Source organism: Equus przewalskii, chromosome 15, assembly GCF_037783145.1.
Source record: "Equus przewalskii isolate Varuska chromosome 15, EquPr2, whole genome shotgun sequence".
NCBI lineage: Eukaryota > Metazoa > Chordata > Mammalia > Perissodactyla > Equidae > Equus > Equus przewalskii.
This window is the reverse complement of record NC_091845.1, coordinates 67,335,345-67,358,016: the sequence shown is the minus strand read 5'-3', so window position 1 is coordinate 67,358,016 and position 22,672 is coordinate 67,335,345. Positions and strand designations below refer to the sequence as shown.

The following is a 22,672-nucleotide window of genomic DNA, read 5'->3' as shown; positions in this document are numbered from 1 at the left end:
CTTAGGAGTCAGCCTACCTGAAGTTCACATTCTGATTCCATTACTTATTAGCTGGGTCTTTGGGCAAGACTCCTTAAAGCCCGAGTCTACATTTCTTCACATTTATAAAATAAGAATGAATAATAATCTCCAGAGATTTTAATCTAGGAGATATACTGTAATAGCACAGCGACTGAAAATGGAGGCTTTGTAGCCAAACTGCTTGTATTCTAAATCCAGCCTCCCACTAACAAACATAACTGTGTGACCTTCAGCAAGTTACTAAACCTCTCATTTCAACATCTATTAAAGGACATTAACAGAATCTACTTGATAGTGTTATTCATAGTATAAAGTTTACAGTTTAAAATAAAGATAATCTCATGATTATGGATATTTAGGGTAGTTGAATGATATCCCTTGCGAAGCCAGTGAGCAAATAGCGAGGTACTGACAACCTCTCCCCACTACTGGTGAGGTGATTCAGATTGGTGTCTGGAGATCCCATTCAGTTGCTAAGTCTCTACCCTTTTCAGGTCTCTTGAGAGACTGCTAGAAGTTTGTCTTACACTCCAGTAACCAGACAAGAGTTTACTAAGTATTGTTGGGGGAGAGAGTAGTAAACTTAGGCGAGAAGTAGGACTATAGGTTTTTCCAGTCTTCTATATTCACTGTATTTTACAGTCTAGGGAAAGAGAAGGGTAAAAAGTACTGGCCCATGATATACTAGATAATCAAAGATACTGAGAGAGAAATACTTCAATATTTTTCATTATCTAAGTTAACAGCACCATATAGTACTGTTTTATATCGTCTACTGAGTAAGACAGACCCCTAACCTCAAGGAACTCACATCTTAAAGGAAAAGGAGAAAAGTAAATAAGTACTTAAGAAATTAGGAATGGAGAAAGTACATATGGTGAAAAATTACTGACAAAGAGTGTGCAAACTTAAGTTCAACATTTTTTTCTTTCAGCTAAACGATGGCAAGGGGATGCGGGTTTTCCTTGAGGCACTTACTTTTTAGGCCAAATTAGATTAATTTTTTAATAAGCCAATCATTTCAACCCTGACAACTTCATAATCCTCGCATTCTTTATGCTAAAATTTATCCTATCAAAAGGTTACTCCTACTCTTCACAGAACACATAATGGTAGAGCTGGTTTAAACCTTCATTTTACTGATAAAAAAGTTTAACATCCTGAAAGATTATTTTTAGGTTCCTAATTTTGTTACATCAGAATTCTTTTTTTGAAACAAATGATTTTTCCTTTCTGCATAGAGATTCAACCCAAAGCTCATCTTATCTCTTACAATCTGGGAACTCCACACTGATTATCACAGAACAAAATACTTTATGCAGGGTGCATTAAGGGGCTACTCTGTGCCAAGTTAGTCTCTGAGTATTAACAAATAAAAAGCTTGTGGTGAAAGACAGAAGTGAGTTCAAACCACGTTTCAGAAATATTTCTCATAGTTCAAGAATCCTGAACAATCTTCTTGAGTTATGCCTCATCTGTCCATAAGACTTCAGAAAAAGTCTTATGAACAGATTTAAAAGAAAATGGGGTGGAAGGAGAGGGGGTGGAAAAAACCAAACAAGAGATAGCTGCTCTCTAGGCTACTGGTCAGATTTCTTTGTGATAGTATAGCCACTGCAAAAACGTCACTATTTATTTAAAAGAATGATGAATTCAAAATCCTTACAACAGATCAGATTTAATTCTCTGCATGTAATGTATTTATGAACTAGGCCATTTTTTAAATGTTTACCCAATCATACTTCCAAAATTGCTGACAACCAACGTATCTGAAGATCTCAAGTGGTTTGACACCACTGACACTTTACAAATGTAATTAACAAATTGTTAACCCTTCCATTATTAGCATGATTATGGACTGCATATTAACACATATTAATATTACATATTAATCTCATGTGTTCTTTGCAAAGATCTTCTGTATCCATTCTTCGCATCTTCCATTCAACTAGAACATTAGGTTTTTGGGTAAGTACAGAGCCTCACAGAACAAAGACTAGTTTCTCAGCTTCCCTTGAAGCAAGGAGCCACATGACAAAGTTCTGACCAGCATTTTAAGTAGAAGTGGTGTGTGGGTTTCAGAAAACTTCATAAAAGGACAAATGGCATATCCATCCTGCTTCCTGGAACATGGATGACTAGCTACCATCTTAAACCAAACAAGGACCAGAGTCTAGCATAGTGGAACAGTAGACTAAATGGGATCTGGGTCTCTGAGGACTTTGAGGGACAGAACTGCCATAAAAGTCCCAGAATGCCTACTTCTCAACTTTTAGGTTAGAGAGAAACAAGAAGTTCTGCCTTGTTTAAGTCATTGTGATTCTGAGTTTCTTGTACTTGGAGCTGAACCTAAGTGATAATCTTACTCTTTCTTTAAAGAGTAATCAGTGGGCATATATCCTTCCAGCCTTGTTCTTCCACCATCCATACTCTAGTATGGTATAGCTACTTACATTTTCAATAAACAAAATGAATTACAAACACTGGCTGCAGCAAAATGTAATAGAAACAATAACTGACCAGAAAACAGCTCGAAGAACAATCCATTATATTACCCTTGGTAAGCAAAGGAAAATCAGTAGAGGAAGAAGGAGACAAACATTCATCAAAAATATTCTCACTGAATCCTCAATCACCACTGCTGGGTACTATTATCCAATTTATATATGAGAAACAAAGGCTCAGTAACATCCAGTCAGTCAATGACTCATCCATTCATCTGTATTCATCATCTACTATGTGCCAGGTTTTCTGCTAGGCTGAGGAAACAAAATTATATATAAACAGTCAATCTTTGTTCTAGTGGAGTTTACATGCAAATAAATATTATATGACTACAAACTGTGAAAAATAATACAAGGAAAAAAATGGGGGATGGGAAGGAACTAGAGGAAGGCCCACGTGGCTGGGGCAGGCAATCATGAGGGACAATGGCAGATGTAGTCGGATAAATAGGTAAACTCAGATTAGACAGAGTCTTGTAAACCAAGTTATAAAGTTTGTATTTTTTATTAAGTGACTGAAAAATCACCAAAGATTTTTAAGTAAGGCAGTCATCATGATTTTCTTTAGAAAGATTATGTAGCTTTGGTGCGGAGAACGGACTGAAGGAGTAGAAGATGGAAGCCAAAGGACTAGTTAGGAAACTATTGCAGTAATCCAAAAGAGTGGGTAATTTGAGCTAGGATACTGGGCATGTAAATGGAGACACCCAGATATATTTTAGAAATAGGATTTATTGGAAATAAATGCTAATAGACTGGACCTAGGGGTGAGGGAGAAGGTGGTAATCACAAACAACTCCCAGGTTTTTGACTTAAGCAACTAGTGCTTACTAGAGTTTAAGCAATCTGGGCCTTCTTTAGCGTCTAAATTTATAAATGAGGAATATAATTTATTATATATCATATCTAAGGTCCCTTTAAGCTCTAAATAGGTTTCAAATCTTAATCCCAGGCCTGTACCTTAGCATTTACCTTCATGATTTGAAAATGAAGTATTAACAATCCTGAAGTTGCCTAATTCTAGGTGGGTATAAAAACTTCCTACAGGATGGTAAGATTTGGCTCAGTCTTACTCAAAGTTCAGTACACTGAAATAATCTAAAAGCCTTTTGGCGAGAATACCTTATTTTTAAAATCTTCACCAAAATTACAATAGCAACTGATGGAACTAATATTTAATATTATTTCCACTCTACTGTATGAGATTACAAAATGTCATGTATCGTCTCCACCTTCAAAGACCTTATGCAACTAACAATTTTTTGGATATGACACCAAAAGTGCAGGCAACAAAAGCAAATATAAAAAAGTGGGACCACATCAAATTAAAAAGCTTCTGCCCAGCAAAGGAAACCATCAACAAAATGAAAAGGCAACCTATGGAATGGGAGAAAATATTTGCAAATCATATATCTGATAAGGGGTTAATATCCAAAATATATAAGGAACTCATACAACTTGAAGGCAAAAAAACAAATAACCTGATTTTAAAAATGGGCAAATGACCTAAACAGATATTTTTCTAAAGAAGACATACAAACGGCTAACGGGTACATGAAAAGGTGCTCAACATCACCTATCATTAGGGAAACACAAAGCAAAACCACAAGGAGATTTCACCTCATACTTGTTAGGACGGCTGGTATCAAAAAGATGACATAAGCGTTGACAAGGAAGTGGGAAAAAGGGAACCTTTCTAAGCTGCTGGTGGGAACGTAAATTGGTACAGCCACCACCGAAAATGGTATGGAGGATCCTCAAAAAATTAAATATAAAACTACCATAAGATCCTGCAATCTCACTTCCAGATATATCTCCAAAGGAAATGAAATCAGTATCTTGAAGAGATGTCTACACTCCTGTGTTCACTGCAACATTATTCACAAAGTTAAGATACGGAAACAACTTAAATGTCTATCGATAGATGAACAGATAAAGAAAATGCAGTGTATGTATATAGAACAGAATATTTTTCAGCCATAAAAATGAAGGAAATCAGGGGCTGGCCCCGTGGTCAAGTGGTTAAGTTCGCGCGCTCCGCTGCAGGCGGCCCGGTGTTTCGTTAGTTCGAATCCTGGGCGCGGACATGGCACTGCTCATCAGACCACGCTGAGGCAGCGTCCCACATGCCACAACTAGAAGAACCCACAACGAAGAATATACAACTATGTACCGGGGGGCTTTGGGGAGAAAAAGGAAAAAATAAAATCTTTAAAAAAAAAAAAAAAATGAAGGAAATCCTGCCATTTTCAACAATATGGATGAATCTGGAGGGCATTATGCTAAGTGAAATAAGCCAGACACAGAAAGACAAATACATAAGACAAACACTTGAATGTGGAATCTAAAAAAGTCAAATTCATAGAAGCAGAGAGTACAATGGGGATTACCAAGAGCTTAGGGGTGAGGGAAATGGGGAGACACTGGTGAAAAGCCACGGACTTTTAGTTTTAAGATGAGTAAGTTCTGGATCTAACACACAGCATGGTGACTGTGGTTAACAATATGGTACTGTGTACTTTAACTTTGCTGAGAGTAGATCTTCCGTTCTTATCACAAAAGAAAAAAATGGTAACTATGTGAAGTGGTAGATGTGTTAATTAACACACATTAGCTTGATTGTAGTAACCATTTCACAATGATTAGAAGATATTTGGTCCTGTCCAAAACATCCATAAGACATTTGGTCCACTCCAAAAGGTCCCTGACATCTGGTCCTGTCAAAAAGGTCCATCAGACATTTGGTCCATGCCAAAACGTCCTTGATATTTGGCCCTGTCAAAACCATCTGGCATGGTCCAAATATCCTCATGGACGTTTTGGATGGGACCAAACGTCCTGCAAGGTTTTGTAATGTATAGGTATCTCAAATCATCATGTTGTATACTATAAATATATACAATTTTTACTTGTCAATTATACCTCAATAAAGCTGGGGGAAAAAGACCTTATGTAGTCTAAATAAGGTACTATGTCATACACAAGAAAAACTAACCAGTACAAGGTAAGAACAGAAAAGATAGTAAAGGCAGAAGACCTAAAAACAGAGGTCAAGACTATACCTGCCATTAATTCAATCACTGGTAAAAGTGTAGCATATGAATTTATTAATTGTAATCGATATATAAAGATATCTTCTAATTGACCGTTCTCTAAAAAAACGATGGCTTTTTACAAAGATATCCATAAACTTCCTTATTGCTACTTTTTTCTCTTCTAATTTACTGGAAGGGTGCTTTCTCAAAGAAACTGATGGTCTACTAGGTAGAATATTTAATATCAAAACTTGCTCTTCATGAAACACTATATCTATTTAACACTAAAACTATTTATAATGAAAGAATAATAGTTTAGCTACCCAAAGCGTAGAGAAGGTCATCTAATAGAGATATAAACTGAGTCACATACGTAATTTTAAATTTTCTAGTAAACACATTTTAAAATCGTGAAATAGGTGAAATTAATTATAACAATATATATATATATATTTTTAAAGATTTTATTTTTCCTTTTTCTCCCCAAAGTCCCCCAGTACATAGTTGTATATTCTTCGTTGTGGGTCCTTCTAGTTGTGGCATGTGGGACGCTGCCTCAGCGTGGTTTGATGAGCAGTGCCATGTCCGCGCCCAGGATTCAAACCAACGAAACACTGGGCCGCCTGCAGCGGAGCGCGCGAACCCAACCACTCGGCCACGGGGCCAGCCCCAATTATAACAATATTTTATGTAATCAAATATAACCAAAATATTATTTCAGCTTATACTCAATATAAAAAGTTACCAGATATTTTACATTTTTAATTAAATCTTCAAAACTTGTGTATTTTATACTTAGAATATATCTCAATGCAAACATTAAATTTTCATTGGAAATAGATTTATATTTAGATTTCACAAAATTTACATTGAGGATATAAATACACGTGGCCAAGTTGTTCCAAATATACTTAAAAGTTTTCCAATAACTGTTTTTTAATTAAAACTAAACACAATTAAGAATTCAGTTTCTCAGTTACATTTGCCAGCCACATTCGGCAAGTGACTATCACATGGTGCAACACTGGCTTAGACCTATAAGGACTTTTTAACAATTTAACTGTTCTACACAGTAACCTAAAATATGCTACCTACATTACAGTCTAAAGGAACAGAACACAGTTTAGATTTTTATGGTGGCCCAGAGTCAGTAATGTGAATATACATTGCTAGTCTGGTTCTATAGTAAAATAACCACATTAGGAGCTAGACGCCTTAGTTGACTCTTCCTAAATATTTGTGTCACGACTTGAATGGTTCATTAGTTCTCTCTCTTTTCTCTGTCTCTTTCCTCAAAAGACATACACACTTCTCTAATTTTATCACAATTATTAACCCTGGCTTGAGGACAACATCATGTTGTCTCATGAAGCAAAGTATATGAACTTCATAGGTGCCATTTTCTTCATTATTCAGAGGCCTCTTCCTATACGTTCGGGTTCCATACAGATTTCCTAAGTTGAAGTTAACAAAAGTCAGCCAGCTATCTGTCAGCACATTACTTTATTTCTTTAGGTACCTTCATTTTACTGTTGAAGAAAATGAAACTGGTCAAATGATTTTGATAGTTGTTTTCAATTCTAACACTTTATGATTTTATGTCCCTTTTCTGCTAAGAGTAGGTTGATTCATGAAAGGGAAGTACCAAAAGTGGTGGTGCTGATCATAGATTAGGTTTTTTCAATAAGTCTGGCTGTGAGGAAGAATAAATTGGGCAATATTTAACCCAAAAAGTATTAAGAAAAAAAGGTAAAGAACAAGATAAACATGTTGAAGGCTAAAGAACTTAATTTTCAAAAAGGAAAGATACAGAGAGAGTGATCTCAGCTGGATGGTGGAATAAGAAGCCCATGGACAAAATGATCTATCAACAACACATGGACCAATTCCCTTTGTAAGAAATCCAGAAACTAGCTGAGAGGATTCTATACCCCTGGAGAATGCAAAACTAGCCACAATGAAGCCTACAGTAAAATTCAAGACACCCTCTCACTATAATCCCTACGCCAACACAGTGCCATAGTCAGCAAGAAGAAAACACCAACAGAAGAAACACACGAGAAAAAGAAATCAAAGCATATCAATACACAAAAATCAATGAAAGAAAAAGGAAGATAGCATGACAAGAAAAGAGAGACAAGAGAACTATTAGACAGAAAAGAAACAACAAAATGGCAATTAACTACTCCTTCCCTATCAATAATTACTTGAGATGTAAATGGATTAAACTAATCAATCAAAAGACACAGAGTGGCTGAATGGATTACAAAAACAAGATCCAACTATATGCTCTCTACAAGAAACTCATTTTAGATTTAAGGACACATGTAAGGCTGCAAGTGAAGGAACAGAAAAAGATATTCCATGCAGATAGTAATGAAAAGAAAGCAGGGGTGGCTAAACTTATAAACACACAAACTAGACTTTAAGTTAAAAGGGCCAATTCATCAGGAAGATTGTTTTATAAATATATATATATATATATATACACTCACATCAGAACACCCAAATATATAATGCAAACACTGACACAACTGAGGGAGAAATAGTCTGCAATACAATAATGGTAACTGACTTCAATATCCCACTTTCAACAATGGATAGAACATCCAGACAGAAAATCAACAAGAAAACAGTGGGCTTGAACAACACTATAGACTAAATGGACCTAACACACACAGACGGAACATTCCACCCAAGAGCAGCAGAATATACACTCTTCTCAAGCACACACAGAACATTCTCCAGGATTGATGACATCTTAGGTCATAAAACAAATTTTAACAATTTTAAGAAGATTGAAATCATACCAAATATCTCTTCTGATCACAATGGAATGAAATTAGTAATGCACAGTAGAAGAAATACAGAAAAATTAATAAATATGTGGAAATTAATATACTCTTGAACCACCAATGGGTCAGAAAATAAATCAAAAGGGAAATTAGAAAATATCTTGAGACAAATAAAACGAAAATATAACATACTAAAACTTATGGGATGTAGCAAAAGCAGTACTAAGAGGGAGGTTTATAGTGATAAACACCTACATTAAAAAAGAAAGATGTTAACCTAACTTGAAGTTTCTTGTACCTCAAGGGTACAAGAAAACAAGAAAAAGAACAAACTAAGCCCAAAGTTAGCAGAAAGAAGGAAATACTCCAGATTAGAGTAGAAATAAACAAAATAGAGAAGAAAAAAAAATAGAAAAAACCCAGCAAATCTAAGAGTTGGTTTTTTGAAAAGATAAAACTGACAAACCATTAGCTATACTAAGAAAAAAAAGAGAATTCAAATAAATTGAGAAATGAAAGACAAGATGTTACAACTGATGCCACAAGGGGAAAAAAGGACCATTAAGAGACTACCACAAACAGAGGCCGGCTTGGTGGCACAGCAGTTAAGTGCGCACGTTCTGCTTCTTGGCGGCCAGGGGTTCACCGGTTCAGATCCCAGGTGCGGACATGGCACCGCTTGGCAAAAGCCATGCTGTGGTAGATGTCTCACGTATAAAGTAGAGGAAGATGGACATGGATGTTAGCTCAGCGCCAGTCTTCCTCAGCAAAAAGAGGAGGATTGGCAGTAGTTAGCTCAGCGATAATCTTCCTCAAAAAAAAAAAAAAAGAAGAGGCTACCATAAACAATTATATGCCAACAAATTGTGCAACCTAGAATAAATGGATATATCCCTAGAAACATAAAACAAACTAAGATTGAATCATAAATAGAAAATCTGAGCAGACATATAACTAGTAAGGAGACTGAATCAGTAATCAAAAGCCTCCCAACAAAGAAAAGCCCAAGACCAGATGGCCTTACTGGTGAATTCTACCAAACATTTAAAGAATTAATGCCAATCTTTCTTAAACTCTTCCAAAAACTGAAGAGGAAGGAACACTTTCAAACTCATTTTATGAGGTCACCATTACCCTGATAGCAAAGCCAGATAAAGACATTACAAGTAAAGAAAATCACAGGTCAATATTCCTGATGAACATAGACGCAAAAATTCTCAACAAAATACTAGCAAACGAAATTCAACAGCACATTAAAAAGATCACACACTATGACCAAGTGGGACTTATCCCTAGCATGCTATCACGGTTCATCATACAAAAATCAATTCGTGTGACAGGACATTAACAGAATGAAGGATTAAAAAAAAAATCACATGATCACCTCAATAGATACAGAAAAAACATCTGACAAACTTCAACACCCTTTCATGACAAAAATTTGAAACAAACTAGGAATAGGAGAAAATTACCTTAACACAGGCCATATACGAAAAGCCCACAAATTCAACAGTGAAAGACTGAAAGCTCCTTCTGAGAAGATCAGGAACATGGCAAGGACGCTCACTCTCAATACTTCTATTTAACATAGTACTGTGATTCTTAGCCAGACCAAATAGGCAAGAAAAGAAAGAAGTGGCATCCAAATCAGAAAAGAAGTAAAACTACTTCTGTTTGTAGATGATATGATCTTATGTAGAAAATCCTTAAGACTCCACAAAAACGCTGTTAAAACTAATTAATGAATTCATTAAAGGTGCAGGAACCAAAATCAACAAAAATCAGTTGTGTTTCTACACACTAAGAATGAACTATATGAAAAGGAAATTAAAACAATTTCGTTTACAATAGCATCCTAAACAATAAAATACTTAGGAATAAACTTAGGAGATAAAAGACTTATAAATTGAAAATTACAAAACATGAAAGAAATTAAAAACGACCTAAATAAATGGGAAGATATCCTATGTTCATGGATTGCAAGACTTAATATTGTCAAAAAAAAGAAAAGAAAAGATATAGGAAAGGTGAATAACTAAAAAAACCACTTAATTGGTGAAGGAAGATCACAGGGATGTAGAAAGGGGGGTGGGATTCTAGAATGGAGGTGGAAAAATTAAGTTATGAAGAGAGGATCTGTGTCCTCTGAAACAAGAGGAAAGGGTTGATGTGGGTAAGTTAATAAGTCGGAGAAAAAGGATAATGTTGAAAAGGCATAGGAATGAATGTTTAGCAATTGAAAGTAATGGGTTGTGAGGGATACGTTGGATAGTAACAGAATTACAGAACCGAAGGCAGTTTCAGTAGAGGAGACAAGTTGGGGGGTTTTGGTCATTAGAATATGTGGTTAGAGCCAAGTGGAGAGGATCACTGGTGTGGAGGTTGTTAAATTGTGAAGTATGATGTTCAAGATGTCATCTACAAAGAAAGGAAATCAGCTAGATAACTGAGACAACTATGATCCAGATACAGAAATCGGGAGTGAGATTTGATAGACAGCAGTGACAAGAAATAGAAGGGTCATCTAGCCAGATGGCATGTGCCTCGAAAGAAGGAAGGTTTTTATAGGTAGGTAAACTAGTGCCATTTTAATAGCTATAGCAGGGGCTAGAAGAATGCTGACTCTGCTCCCCTCTCTCCTCCCAAACACACACACACACACACACACACACACACACACACTCCTAAGATATACTGGCTGTGAGCAAAGGAACAGTTAACACTTGAGAAGACCTCTGGAGAAGCATGTACTTATGAAAACATTTAGTTTCATTAAGATAGGAGATAGAATGGGCTTTCTGGGAAGAATATAGCTTCAAGAGTTATATATGAGAACTTAAGGCCTAAATCAGTATTTAAATGACTGTTTCCAGACTTGACTCTTGAGAGAAATAATTCCTTCCTTTGAAAAGCATGCAAGGAAAAAATTTTAACAAGCCAAATATATGTAAACTACTATACAAGTAGTTTTCTAGAATATACCCAATACGCCAAAACTAAGGGAGAAACGGAAAAAACTTACTCTGTTGTCAAGTACGTAGTACTGCATTTAAGCAATATTTTTAAAAGTTAGATTTTCTTCAAAATTTGATTATCTCAAGAAGTAGCCTGAAATTAAAAAATATTTATCACTCAGACTGGATTGAAAGCCAGACTGAATCAGTTTTTTTAAGCTGTGTTACTTTCAAATATCCTATTTGATCTGTCTGTTATTACTATAATTTTTGGCTGGGAATTATGTTAACTAGCAGCATCTCTGGCCTGTGACTTATGTCTTACCGGGCTCAGAATAAACACATTCTCTGAAATATAAGCACTTATTATTATTATTATTATTATTATTATTATTATTATTATTATTTTGAAGGAAGATCAGCTCTGAGATAACTACTGCCAATCCTCCTCTTTTTGCTGAGTAAGACTGGCCCTGAGCTAATATCCATGCCCATCTTCCTCTACTTTATATGTGAGACACCTACCACAGCATGGCTTTTGCCAAGCAGTGCCATGTCCGCACCCAGGATACGAACTGGCGAACCCCAAGCCGCCAAGAAGCGGAACATGCGAACTTAACCGCTGCACCACCAGGCCGGCCCCTATAAGCACATTATTACCTGCATAATTAGCAATCTTTCAGCAACTGTATCAAAGACCACTTAGGCTCAATATTACAAATTAGCAGAGAGTAAAATTTTTATTTTAAACAAGCTGAATTTCTGCCTTTCTTTAAAAAAGATTGCGGAAAGGTTATCTTCAATTCATGCTGGTTTCTGCAATGTGGTAACATTGGGGTAAATGTAGTACAAAGTTACTGCACTTTAAAAGCTGCAGGGAGAAAATGTTCAATTTAAAAATAAGTTGCTATGGTTACCCAATGTTTACCTTTATAAGCAATAATTTACATGCGACGTCCAAGGAATTCCCACAAGTGCAGTAAGAACAGTAGCTGAAGTATACACTAGTTATTTCACACACAAACTGGAACTGCATATGCCACTTCCATTTCAAAGTAACTATCATTTGGGAAATACTAAAGAAAAATGATTCACATCTTTCCAAACCGTAGAAGGGTGGAGACAAAAATACCAAATGTAACTATTTTAAAATTCAAGTGATGACTCAGATAGTTTAGAACATTTTCATATTCTTTCGTTCCCTTTATTAGAGTGCTATCTAAAATTTTATAAAGTAGTGTCTATTGTTGAAAGAAGGAAAGGGTGTTTCTAATGTGTTTCAGGCATGGAACTCCTTTTGCATAAGTAGATTTTCATGTCCTTGATAAACTTGTAAAAAGCCATGATTATACTTAACATTACTCCAGAGTAAAACAATGTTAATTCCTTTAGATGTAGCCAATTTTTAACTTCTTAAATGGAAAGAAGAGGCCTCTATCAGAATTGATAACTAGCTCATTCTTAACTAACTGGATGGTTAAACCTGCTAGCAGTTACTGTATTACAGAAATTTTTTTGTCTGTCTTGTTCAGTCAGAATATTCAGTATTGCGAGAATACCTACAAAACTTCTGACCTCAATATAATTCTAATGTGACCTTATAATTATGAGGCTCCTCATTACACCTTAATGGGCCTTCCAGCAAGTATCTACTTTTCTGCATAAGAGACGATCTTGATATTAGGGCTAGCCTAAGCTACAAAAAAATAGAATGTTATAATCAACTGGCTTAAACAATAAAGAGACCTATTGTCCTTAACAAGAAATGAAATAAGGTAGCTCTGAAATGACTGACTCAGTTATTCAATGCTATCACATAGAACACCTATGCTTCTCCCAGCTTTTCTCTGTGAGACTCAGCATGCACCTTAGGATAATTCCCTTCATAGTCACAAGATACCTGCCATACTTCAAGGCATCTTATCAGACACATTTTGTTGTCTAGGAGAAGGGAGAGTGAGTTTCCTTCTATGTCTCCTTATTTTAGGTGCAAGGAAGACTTTCCTAGGAGCTACCTAAGCTGACTTTCCAAGACATGTGACCAGACGTGGCTCACAAGTCCCTTGCCAAACAAATCACTACCAGGCACAGCAGTATTACTATGACTAGCTTACACTATTAGGGATTTCTCCAAGTCATGTAGGATAGAGGTGGGTACCCAAACAAAAACGGGGCCCTGCAGGGAAGGAAGCAAGTAATAGCCGGTGAGTAGACAACCAACAGTATGCTATGCACTACGCAGAAAAATTAAATCTTAGCATTTTATTTCAACAGTTTAATTTCCCCACCATTACGAATTAATCACAACACACTAGTACTCGACGATACTTTGAGGGCTCTAGAGATTTATTTTTAAAAGGGAAAAAAAATGTCATCAGTAATTTATCTTAAAACAGACTAAAGGCAATCAATCTATAAACGCTATTGACAAAAGAGAATAGTATGCTTTAGAACATGAAATAGTAAAATAAACTTTAATTTTGACCAGTTAAAATGAAAGTTTTATCTCAGAAATGTTTCTTATTAATCTCACTTTTCTCGCCCAGGAAAAGTAAGGCTAATTACTAGATAGGTCAAACCGCATCTAGAGTAATGAGACTGGAAGACATTCAAAGAGGGTGCCAGGATAACGGTGTCTAAAAACCATGTCCTAAGTATCAATGAAGCTAAAGGTGTTTTGTCTGAAAAGGGGTCAGGGAGAATATGATAGCTTTAAAATATCTGAAGTGCTGTCATTGTGAAGAGAGACCAAACTGCATAGTTCCAGAGAGAAGAACTAGGATCAATGAACAATAACAAGCAGGAAGATAAAATCTGGTTCAAAATAAATAGTACTTTTGATAGCATTATTATATCTGAATGTGGAACAAGGCTGGCTGCCCATATGGAGCAGGAATGAATATCCCAGGTAACTTGAAGACCTATGATGGTTCTAGGCACTTTATGTATACTCAGTTGTCATAACATGCCTGCAAAATAGTTTTTAATCCCGATTTCACAGATAAAATCTGGTCTAGACAAGTTAAACACTGGAAATTACACAGCCAAGAAGTGGAGAAAACTGGATTCTAACCCAGGCCCATCTGTCTCCAAAGCCTGGCTCTTCTCACATATCACACATGAAAGAGAAGTTAAATTAGCAGTTAAGGAAGTAAATGGGATTTCTGAATTGGTGAGAACCAAGTATCATCTGATTTGAAGTCCCTTTCAAAATTAACATGCCAGAAACAAAAAGCATTACTCCCTTCCATTTATATCAGTACGTCCTAGGTTAAGAATGCTTTCACATCTATTCTCACACTGGTTCCTCACAGCTACGCTTTAAGGTTAAGTAAGCTAAGGAGGCATTATCTTTCGTCATTCTACCTCAGAGAGTAAGAGGATGACAACAATGAATTCTTTCAACTTCCTTCTAATTTACATCCAAACATATTTGTATTTTCAATTTCTTCCTTCTGATCTTTCATTCATTCAGTAGTGATTTATTAGAAACTTCTTACATGCCAGGTACCAAACCTCAAGGACTTCGTAGTCTTATGGCAAAAGCTTACAGTCACAGAGGAAAAGTAAGTTTATACAAAAATATTTCCATCTTCTTATAGATCTTACTTTATCCATTCTGATTCCTTTTTAATGTCACTTTGATTTATTCCTCCTTGCTGTCTCTGTTCCTTCCTCTTGGCCTACAAAAAACTTCTCTGCCTCCCTAACGAGCTACCACTCCATTTCTTACTTATTTCACCCTACTGCAATCTGACTTCCATACTCATCACTCAACTGAACCGCTCTAAGGTCACAATGATAACCTACTGCAAAATCTTCATTTTTCCCCAACTACTCTACAATACTAGACATCAATCATCTTTATTAAACTTTCTCCTTGCTACTTCCATAAAATTTTCACATATTTTTCTAAACCTTCTTTTCTAGCCCCTTTCACTTGGCTTTTCTTCTACCAGTCACACTTAAATATTGGCTTTCCTTTCAGCCCACTTCTCTTTCTCCCAGTCTACAATCTCTTTCCGGACAATCTCATCTATTTCTATAATATCAGCCATCATCTATGCGATACTTTCAAGTCTTTATTTCGACTCCTAACCTCCAGACACAACTTCCGAATGCTCAATGGGCCATTTTACCTGCATATTCCAAATTATCTCAGACTCAGCTTATCAAACTTCAACTTATCATCTCTACTCTACTCCCCCAAAGTGCTCTTTTTCTGAAATTCCCAGGTTGGCTAACAGTAATGGCATCACCATATACACAGTAGCCCAGAATACAAAAAAGCTTATCTAGAAGCCTTCTTTTATTTCATCTCCCAGTTCTAGTTAGTCACCAAGTTCCAGGCATTTTATTTAAAATGTTCCTGGATTGTCTTCCCTCATAGTGACCTAATTCAGATCTACTTCAGTCCTCACCTAAGTTATCAAAACCATCTCCTAACTAATGTCTCAACTCTCGGCTTTCCTTTCTCCAAGCTCTATTCATCCTTGTAGTAGACTTAGGTTCTTTCACAAGAATCCCTTCCTTTACAGAGTGTATCTATCTGGTCCGGAGATATATAAGAGACCCAGGACTGGCCAGAGTACCATCTACTCCTTGCCACATGCATAGTTCAAACTTTTACTGAGGCATCATTGATAACAAAACATTAAAAACAACCTAAATGGTGAACAATGATTTAAAACACAGTCTATACCACACAATGAAACAATGATATTTAGAAACCAAATTTTTAAAGAATTTTTTAAAACGTGGGACAATACTCACAAAAACGTTAAGTGGAACATAACATTATGTATGATTCTAATTATGTAAATAATGAAGATCAGAAAGATTTTTTTTAAAAAAGCAATAACAGGAGACTAGTTAGATCAGTGGCAGGATTATGGGTAATTTGTTCTTTCCTTCATATGTTCACATATTTGTTTTCTTCTGAGTAACATTCCTCCTTAGTCATGACTTGCTAAAGTCAATCACTACTTTACAGGTAAGAAAAATAAATCCTAGAGGGGTTAAATGACACAAGTTCACACTCCAATGTGAAGTAATAAGAGTTAAGACCAAAACTTGAGCAATGCTTAAGTGCAGACTCACTGTTAAGAAACAAACCTGCAAAGCCAAAGCCATTTAGCCCACAGCTCCAGAGAACGTAGAATAGCTGGGCAGTGAATGTAGACCAAGACTGTCGAAACTTTAAACTTGCTGAGCTACAACAATCTCTAAGTTCATACCTTAAAAGCTATCAAATAGCGAGTGAAGAGCAGGCTACAAGAAGGGGTAATTTAAGATGCTTGCTTTTATAACTTTGTGTTTATATAAATAATCCTACAAAGAAGAAAAGGAAATAATGACACACTGGATTACAGAAAAAAGGCCTCAGACAAAGTTGTTTAGAGACACTGATATTCTAGAGCCTGTGCTTACTTTGCTTTTTTTTTTTCCTTTTTGAGGAAGACTAGCCCTGAGCTAACATCTGCTGCCAATCCTCTTCTTTTTGCTGAGGAAGACTGGCCCTGAGCTAACATCTGTGCCCATTTTCCTCTACTCTATATGGGGGACACCTGCCACAGCATGGCTTGATAAACAGTGGGTAGGTCTGTGCCCGGGATCTGAACTGGCAAATGCCAGACTGCAGAAGCAGAACATAGCAAATTTAACTGCTATGCTACCGGGCTGGCCCCTTATTTTGAAGTGAATGCTTTATTACATGAGATTATTATTTCCCTAAATTTGGATCTCCACAACATTGTTCGATCCCAGGTAAACTCTATAGATCTAAGTATTCAAATTCATTCAAGCAGGATAACTGTCAAAAAGTAATTTGGGGGCTTGGCCCCGTGGCCGAGTGGTTAAGTCTGTGCGCTCCGCTGCAGGTGGTCCACTGTTTCGTTGGTTCAAATCCTGGGTGCGGACATGGCACTGCTCATCAGACCACGCTGAGGCAGCGTCCCACATGCCACAACTAGAAGGACCCACAATGAAGAATATACAACTATGTACCGGGGGGCTTTGGGGAGAAAAAGGAAAAAAATAAAATCTTAAAAAAAAAAAAAGTAATTTTGTAACCAATAAAAGAATCTGGACATATAATATTTGTGGAATAAAAGGCTACAAGGAAAGGAGTTTGGACGGCTACTAGACAAGAGAAAAAGATGAAATGATCATCAAGGGTAATTTTAAAAGCCTGAGGTATCTGTGTTTTTTTTAACATTACAAATTAAGAAATTGTGTTTTATTTAGATGGCATTTAAATTATAGTACCATCTAAAATCAAAGCATCTAAAATGTTTCTAAGGTAGTGGACTGAAGATCAGAAAATATAGTCAGGTATAGCTCTTAACCATTTCATACAAAATAATTTATCTTTTTAAAAATAATTAGATTACATATCATATCATAAATGATAGTTATGGTTCACTAGTTTTAATATGCCTATCTTTATGACAAACTATTATCACTACCTTAATTTCATTGTTCTTTATGATGAATTTTAAAATAATTCCTTATGTAAATTTAGAAAGTTCGCAAAAACCAAGGCAAAAGCACCATCCAGTGGTAAAAGATTAAAATTACAACTTATACAATGATCACTTGGCACAAGTAGTTAAATTTGTGACTCTGCATGGTCTCTAAAACACATTACCAGGAAACAAAAAATAAATGGGCTATGTGATATTGACGATGTCTGCTATTGTTACGATTCTCTCAATCAAATTTTATCCTTATTATCTTCAGTTTGACATTTTTTTCTTTTTCTGACTTGCCCACCCATTACCCAAATGCTTGACTGAATTAGGACAGAAGTATTACAAGATTCAACTAAAGCCTTTATTGAGCCAGAAGTGAGAAAACAGTTTACAAAGAACATAAGGTGTGTGAGGGATGAATTTCCAACGGAATTCTAGTGGGCAAGAGCCATTCCAAGGAACACAAATGAGGGTCATCTCATGTACTTTTTTTCTAAGTGATAATTTGGTAGATAATCCTGAAAGCTCAGGTAAAGACTCACAATTGGTTAATTCGAACAGAATTCAGAATTCCCAAAGAGAATATGAATCCCAAAAGTGACTGAAATTATCACAATTTGAAGAACACAACCTAATAAATAATTAATAATAATGTTTTCCCAATAATCTGCTCCTCGCTACCAGAATATAGATGGATAAAAGCTTTCAGCTTCCAACAAAACAGCTTTCTAATCACCTCCTCTTCTTTAAAGGAAAATAAAAAGTTCAATCTAACTAAGAAAAAATTATAACAAATACCCACTAAGAGTGATTTTTTGTTTTAAAACACCTTTTCATCAAGTCTACTTAATATCAAATGATATTACTGTTTGGATCATAAAATATTTAACAGAAAGTACACCAAGCTGCAGCTCAGTCATGGTAAAGAAGCCAATTACTGGGCTATAGCTTCTTCCTTTCTACAGTATCTTTCAGTATGTTTGAATTTCACAAAAGATGACTAACAAACAATGCCAATGATATCAAACTAGCTTATATTGTCTTCACTAGTGCCTTCAGTCTAACACCTCTAGGTTTAATGAGATTTTTTAACTACTTTTACTAAAAACACAGGAGTCATTCACATAATTAAGGTTCCCCAGTGATTACTGAATGGCTGGTAATGTTTACTGTGTGCACCACAAACATGTAACATTTTAGAAAATGAGCTATGAGCAAGGTGATGCATACAGCTGGACAAGAGAAAGATGAAAACATCTAGTAATTTGTTAGTTTTTCAGGATAAAATAAAACTAACTGCAGTACTATTATTTTCAGCTATTTGATATTCTCTTCTCCAAACTATAACACAGAGATCTTAAATTAGATTTTTAAGCTCCTCCACTGAAAATCTATTTGAATTATTAAGTAAGTTGCTATACTAAGTTTTCCACCCACACAGGGCCCCACTACACTTATAAACAAGATGTCTACAACAAAAGATTTTGGCTGACACCAAGTATTTATTCATATACAGTTGTGTATAAAAGCTAAGTTTAAGTTATCAAGAGGCATAAACAGCAACAAACTAAGGAATTACAAGAGCTGCCTATACTAATGCAGAGAGACTACTGGAAAACAACCTACCATAATAGGAATTCCCATACTATTTTCCTCTGGTGGAAGCAGTAGTTGTATTGTTTCAATTCCAATCTCAGGCCTGTAGTAGAAAACAGATATCAAAAGCAAGAATATGCTGACCCTACAAATGAAGGGCTATGTTATAAAAATAACTAGTACCTTAATAAAACAGTGAATTATTAGATAATCTTCAAAATCTTACTTATTCAGAACTTAGTTTTACCTTTCTGTCAGGAAAGAAAACTATTAATCTGTGTAAAAAGACAGAGTTTTTTAAAGATTTTCTTTATATATGAACCAATCCTTATTGGATTCTCATAAACACAAAAAGTGTAGTTTGATTCTTAGAATCACTAACAAGAAGATATTCTCATTAATCAAAAAAAAAAAAGAAAAAGAAAAAGAACTATTCAAATATATTCACTATAACATAATGAAATAATTCCATGGTGATGTCTTAATCTAAGAAACTGTCTATAAAGTACAAAATCTTCAATCTATATAATTTCTGAATATTTAAAACATGTTGTTTTTATTTTTTTAAGTATGCTTTTTTGGTGAGGAAGATTGGCCCTGAACTAACATCTGTTGCCAATCTTCCTTTTTTTTTTTTCTTTTCTCCCCAAAGCCCCAGTACACAGTTGTATATTCTAATTATATGTCATTCTAGTTCTTCTATGTGGGATGCTGCCACAGCACGGCTTGATGAGTGGTGCGTAGGTCGGCGCCCAGGATCTGAACCAGCGAATGCCAGGCCGCCGAAGCAGAGAGCACAAACTTAATCACTTGGCCACAGGGCCAGCCCGTTCATTTCAGAAAAACATAAATTTAAGAAATCACAGTAATACCTCCCAAAGATAAACACTGATAATTATTTTCTATATACGTACTTTAAAAAGAATTATGATAAAATATGTACTGTTTAGTAACTTGCTTCTCCCCATATCCTTCCACTTAACAATGTGGACCTTTAACCCATGTCCTTAAATATTCCTCTATACACTTTCAGTGACTATATAACATTATATTCAAAAAGCAATATCTTATTGTACTTAATCAATTTCCTAACATTGAACATCTGAGTTGCTTGTTTTTTTACTCTTATATAATAATTTTTCCAGGATCATATTCCAACAGTTATTTGTAGTGAAATGGCTTGTCTTCAAATAAATAAAATTAAGCCTGAAATATTTTAGAGTCATAATTCTCAGGTGCAATTACCTAGAAAGAGCAAATGCCAGAATTAAATTTCGTGTATAAAAGTATGCTATCAAGCACATTTTTTATTAGTCTGAAAGAATCATCAGTTTTTATCATCTTTGTTATGATGATTACTGCTATGTTCTAATATGCCTTTCTACTATGTTAGAAGAAGACAGAAACCATCCTATCCACTCTGGTAGAAGGTTAGCTACAGTTCTAAGTGTACTAAAATTTATTATTTTTCCTCTTGTCAAAACTCTTTATGAACAAATTAACCTTGTCAAAAAAATATTAAAGCAGCATTACTTTTACTATGTCTTCTACCCTACCAATGTAACAGCCATAGTAATATTATTAATTTGCCATTTGGTGGCAGCAAATACAAAAGAAAGGAAATTTCCTCAGTACTTGTACCTACTGTATTACTACCAATACAAAAGTAGTCTTCCCTGAGTCATGTATTTTAAACAAGAGTTTCAAATGAAAGATAATGCTTTATAGGTTTTAATAGTAATATTTTAAACTTAATAGTCAAGCTCCAAACAATATCACGAGCAAATTCCTGACTGACTGAAAATAACAGCCTTCTGTTACTACAGCAATTACCAACACAATTTAATTGCCTCAAAAACTATGTGACACTTTTGATGCTTATCAAGCAACACGTTATTGCAATCACTTTCATTTGTACTAATATTTACATCTCATGTAAAAATTATTTGCTTACTCTAACCAAATCCAGCTGGCTTAGCCTCCCAACCCCAAGAACATCTACTCAATAATCATTTGTTAATAACTACTTATGTGCTAATAAGTACAAGGAATACAGCAATAAACAGAGAAATAACTTCTGGCCTCACAAAGCTTACACAAAATCTCTTATATATTCCTTTTCCCAAACTTGTAATACAGGGTAGTAAAGACCAGCTTGAGAGTCTAAATATTATACAAATATATATAATACAAAAATCGTACAGTTTCCCTGCACAAATAATTTACAACTTAAAAAACTACACAAAAACATCAGAGTAAGGAAATGCAACAGTTTTATTTTTTGTATTATGACTGCCTTAATGTCTTTCTCTTCTTTTGAAATATCAAGTTAATTCAAAAGGAAAAATGTTTAGTGCCCTTAATTTACTACTTTGTTTATCCAACCCACAAGATACTAAGAGACTGAAATAATCAAAAGTTATATCATGGGGCTGGCCCCGCGGCAGAGTGGTTAAGTTCACACACTCTGCTTCGGCGGTCCATGGTTTCACCGGTACGGATCCTGGACGCGGACATGGCACTGCTCACTAGGCCATGGGAGGCGGCGTCCCACATGCCACAACTAGAAGGACCCACAACTAAAATATACAACTATGTACTGAGGGAATTTGGGAAGAAGAAGAAGAAAGAAAAGAAGATAACTGGCAACAGTTGTTAGCTCAGGTGCCAATTTTTAAAAAAATAAAATAGTTATATCAAACTGAAAAATGAATGTAGAGTATCTTTTTCACATAAAATTATTACACAGCAAACTATGTCAAACTTCTCAGTAACTTATTTGTAGAAATCACTGCCAAAGTGTCTTATATACAGTCCAAGACATTGAGAAGTATGAGGCTAGGTTCATGAATGGATTCAAACTGAGACTAAACTTGTGCATACGCTGGCAGATTAACCACAGAGTAAACACATCTGAATACAGTAAAGACCCAGTCTCACCGGCAGATTAACCACAGAGTAAACACATCTGAATACAGTAAAGACCCAGTCTCTACAAGGTGAGCATCTCCTTCAAGGGCAGAGGCTATATCTCATTTACATCAGTATATCCAGTTCTATGGCTTTGCTTATTATTAGCAGCCAAGAGTGATGAACAATTTGTCATGCGTGAACATTTCTCACGGTGATGATTGGATCTTGTCAGCAGAATAGAGTTTTCACTTTATTTTCCTGTTTTTCTGTTTTGGTTCCAACTAGATACAAGATTTTACAAGTTAAAGATTAACATCGGCAAGTTCATATGTTCCAACCTAATACCAATTATTCACAACGTAAGTTCCCTGAGGATAGACA

The 22,672-nt window shown here is 35.5% G+C and overlaps 1 protein-coding gene across 6 annotated transcripts in view; it reads right to left on the bottom strand.

The window, feature by feature from the left end:
* The window catches only part of ANKRD28 (ankyrin repeat domain 28), a 200,659-nt gene that overhangs the window by 115,034 nt on the left and 62,953 nt on the right, over window positions 1-22,672 (bottom strand). For 2 of the 6 annotated variants that reach the window (XM_070575995.1, XM_070575998.1), the window contains exon 2: window positions 19,409-19,481. The exons of the other annotated variants lie outside the window; for them this stretch is intronic. Coding sequence is in view for 1 of the 2 variants with exons in the window: in XM_070575998.1 (XP_070432099.1) it covers window positions 19,409-19,426 (18 nt within the window). In the remaining variant the exon portion in view is untranslated. The remainder of the gene's footprint in view (window positions 1-19,408; window positions 19,482-22,672) is intronic. 6 annotated transcript variants of the gene reach the window in all.